This window comes from Parasteatoda tepidariorum, chromosome 5 (assembly GCF_043381705.1).
Source record: "Parasteatoda tepidariorum isolate YZ-2023 chromosome 5, CAS_Ptep_4.0, whole genome shotgun sequence".
Taxonomy (NCBI): domain Eukaryota; kingdom Metazoa; phylum Arthropoda; class Arachnida; order Araneae; family Theridiidae; genus Parasteatoda; species Parasteatoda tepidariorum.
The window spans coordinates 86,717,057-86,719,982 of NC_092208.1; the positions used below are offsets into that span (position 1 = coordinate 86,717,057).

Genomic DNA, 2,926 nt, shown 5'->3' on the forward strand with positions numbered 1-2,926 from the left:
TGGCGATAAAGATAAAATAATACATTGATAAACTACCACTTTAAAATATATATTTGCTGTCCGGAGCAAGTTGGCATCTCTGCAACAACAACAACATATCGATAACTATCGATATTTTTGACAATACATTGTGACATCGTGATACTAAAATTCATTTTCATCGATTATGCAGACCTATGTTCGTGCTGGCAACAACTCGAGAATGAAACAGTCGGCAACACGTGATTTCTACAACCGATCAATACCCACTTTTTCAACATAGCGTGGATATCCTTACAAAGTAAAATAAATCTTCAAAACGAAATAAACTTACCTACATTTTTCAGTGCAAGCTCCACGAGGCTATTATCCTCATACAAAATGCCTGTTTGTAAAAACAAAAAGACATCGAAAAAATTTTTGAGTGGGAATTTCTTGATTTCATTAATAGTTTTCATAGCTTTTTGCCTGTCATTTATCTCTAGAGAACAGAAACATATTCTTTGTTTCAGATTATGGTGAACTGAATTCATTTTCATGTTCGCTACTTCCATGATAATTAAGCACTTATCGTATATAGACACGTATTCGCGGGCATATTTCTTCATATTTTCATTGGAAGAATGCGCCAAAATTATTTTAAAAACCTCATAAATACAAGAAGTCGGTGTATCACTTCGTCTTGCAAGTTCTGATAACTCTCCAAGAACATTGAATGCTTCTTTCAGATTACTATTATCAATATAGATTTTTAGTTCTGTGCTTATCAGATACGATTTCTCTTTCACGTCAAAGCGATTTCGTCTGAATCTTTTCAAAGCGTCTGAGATCAAATATCCGTAATTCTGAGCACACAGTTGTTCAGTAACGTATAATATAAAATCAGCTGAAATTATCGGAAGATTCTCAATATTGTTCAAGATTTCTTTTAAATCAAAGCCAGCTAGAAGCGCCACTTTGACCTTCCAAGCAACGCAAAGCATTGTAGGCTCTTCGCTATAAATTTCATTTAAAGTTTCCAAGCATTGTTGAAATTTTCCCTCATACTCTGTATGAAAATGAACTACAACTAGAAGGTAAAGCAGAGATACTTTAATTTGCTTTGTAGTGGATTTTGCAAGATCTTTTGCACCTTTCAAAAGTTCCAAGATTTCAGCATAGCGCTCTGTTTTTATACACTTTATAGCAACGTTGTAACAGAGATGCAGAAAGTATTGCAAGTAAAGGGGATAACTTGAAATTTGTTGAGTAATTCTCAACAATGCGGGAATGCATTCGTTTAGGATGTTCAGTTTTTCATTACTTTCAATGCGAAACAATTCCAGGATAAATTTTTTTTCTACTAAAAAGTTTTTAAAATATTCTTTTGTTTCCATGTCAGACATCGTCAAATTAATTAAACAGTTGCACTTTTCGTTATAGAAAAGAGCTTTTTCACTAAACCCGTGTTCGTTACAAGAGTTTATAAGCTTGCAGCCCATATTTAAAATGCTTATAACTGCATCATCAAACTCAGAGTTATATTCTTTAAATTTATCCAACTTTACCAACCTGAGAAAAAATAATAGTTCTAAAATCTTACTTAATGTACCTTTGGAAATATTTTCATTCATTTCCGAAGACAGCATAGTTTGACACCATTCATGAACATCTTCGTTAACTGCGCAGTTTTCTAATAAATTTTCGCATGAATATTCTAAGTTATCTTTAAGAGGATTCTGAATTTCTTCAAAGTATTTAAAGTATTTTATGAGTTCTTGTACTGTCGAGAAATCAGATACTGTTACAAACTTACCCATTTTTTCGTCGATTATATTCATAAAAGAATTTTAAAAAGCGGAGAAACAGTTTACACATGATATTAATTTTTTTTTTAAAAAATCGTTTGGAGATTAAAAAAAAAAGAATTAAAAAAAAGAGTTTGAAATCGTTTTAATTAGAATTCCATTATTTCAAACGAAAAGAATTTTAATTAGTAAAATTGATCTGAATTGCATTTTTAAAGGATAGTTTTAACTTATACTATATATGCATGCAAAATTTTAACTTACTATGTAGAATTGGGTACTTGCACTTCAAGAAGAAGACAACCATTTCCCATGCATGTGACGTATGAAGTCAGCATCAGCTAATCTTTATCAGCAATATGAAATATTAAATTCGAGCTATTACTAAGTCGAGCTCTACACAACTTAGAATGTTAATTAACTTTAAGTTAACTAAATACAGAACCGTACAACACATATATATGTAATTATTATATAAATATAATTATTTTTAGTCTATTTCTCTTACTTAACATAGATTTATTATTTGTTAATGTATTTTATTGTAACCGTGATATATTTTGGTTTTATTCACCAGGCAACTTTGATGCATAATAAGTTTGTTCATGTTCTACATGGCTTCATGCCTGTCTTTGTAAAAATAAATAGTGAAAGAATTAAAATCTTTGTGAAAGAATATAGATGTGTCACTTAAGAAAATTGGTACTTGACGGGCTTGGCTTACTCGAAATAGAATGGAAAGAGCAGTTGCTAATGAAAACAAATGCCGCGTTTCAACAACCAATCAGGATCGAGATACCCACACTACGTCACTTGCTGGTATCCCAATGATGAGGATAAATTTCGTGGCACAGGCGTGACGTCTCAAGGGGGGAAAACTAGTGCTAGCAATGGTGCCATTGCTTTACAACTGAAATGCTTATAAAACGGATTATTATAAAAATGATATAAGTTCAGCGATTCTATCGGTTTCATGCAATGCACAAAACATTTAATATTTGCTCCATTTTAAATGTAAACAGCTAAAAGAAGAAAAGACAATAAATAACTAAAGTTCAAATGATCGAATTTTCACTTACAAAGCTTGAAAGTTAAAATTTGATCACTTAGATTAGAAATAATTCTTAATAATACCTCAGCGAAGACCTTAAAAAGTTCCT

At 31.3% G+C, this 2,926-nt stretch overlaps 1 protein-coding gene across 2 annotated transcripts in view; it reads right to left on the minus strand.

Annotated features, from left to right (window-relative positions):
* LOC107450470 (testis-expressed protein 11) overlaps window positions 1-2,198 on the minus strand; it is a 20,237-nt gene extending 18,039 nt beyond the window's left edge. Inside the window, exon 1 of one of the 2 annotated variants that reach the window (XM_071180746.1) lies at window positions 2,031-2,198. In XM_071180746.1, coding sequence (XP_071036847.1) covers window positions 2,031-2,073 — 43 coding nt within the window. In that variant the 5' untranslated portion in view covers window positions 2,074-2,198. Of the gene's footprint in view, window positions 1-313; window positions 1,788-2,030 lie in introns of those variants that run through there. The other variant, XM_043044448.2, reaches the window with a different exon arrangement.
* Window positions 2,199-2,926: the final 728 nt, after the last annotated feature.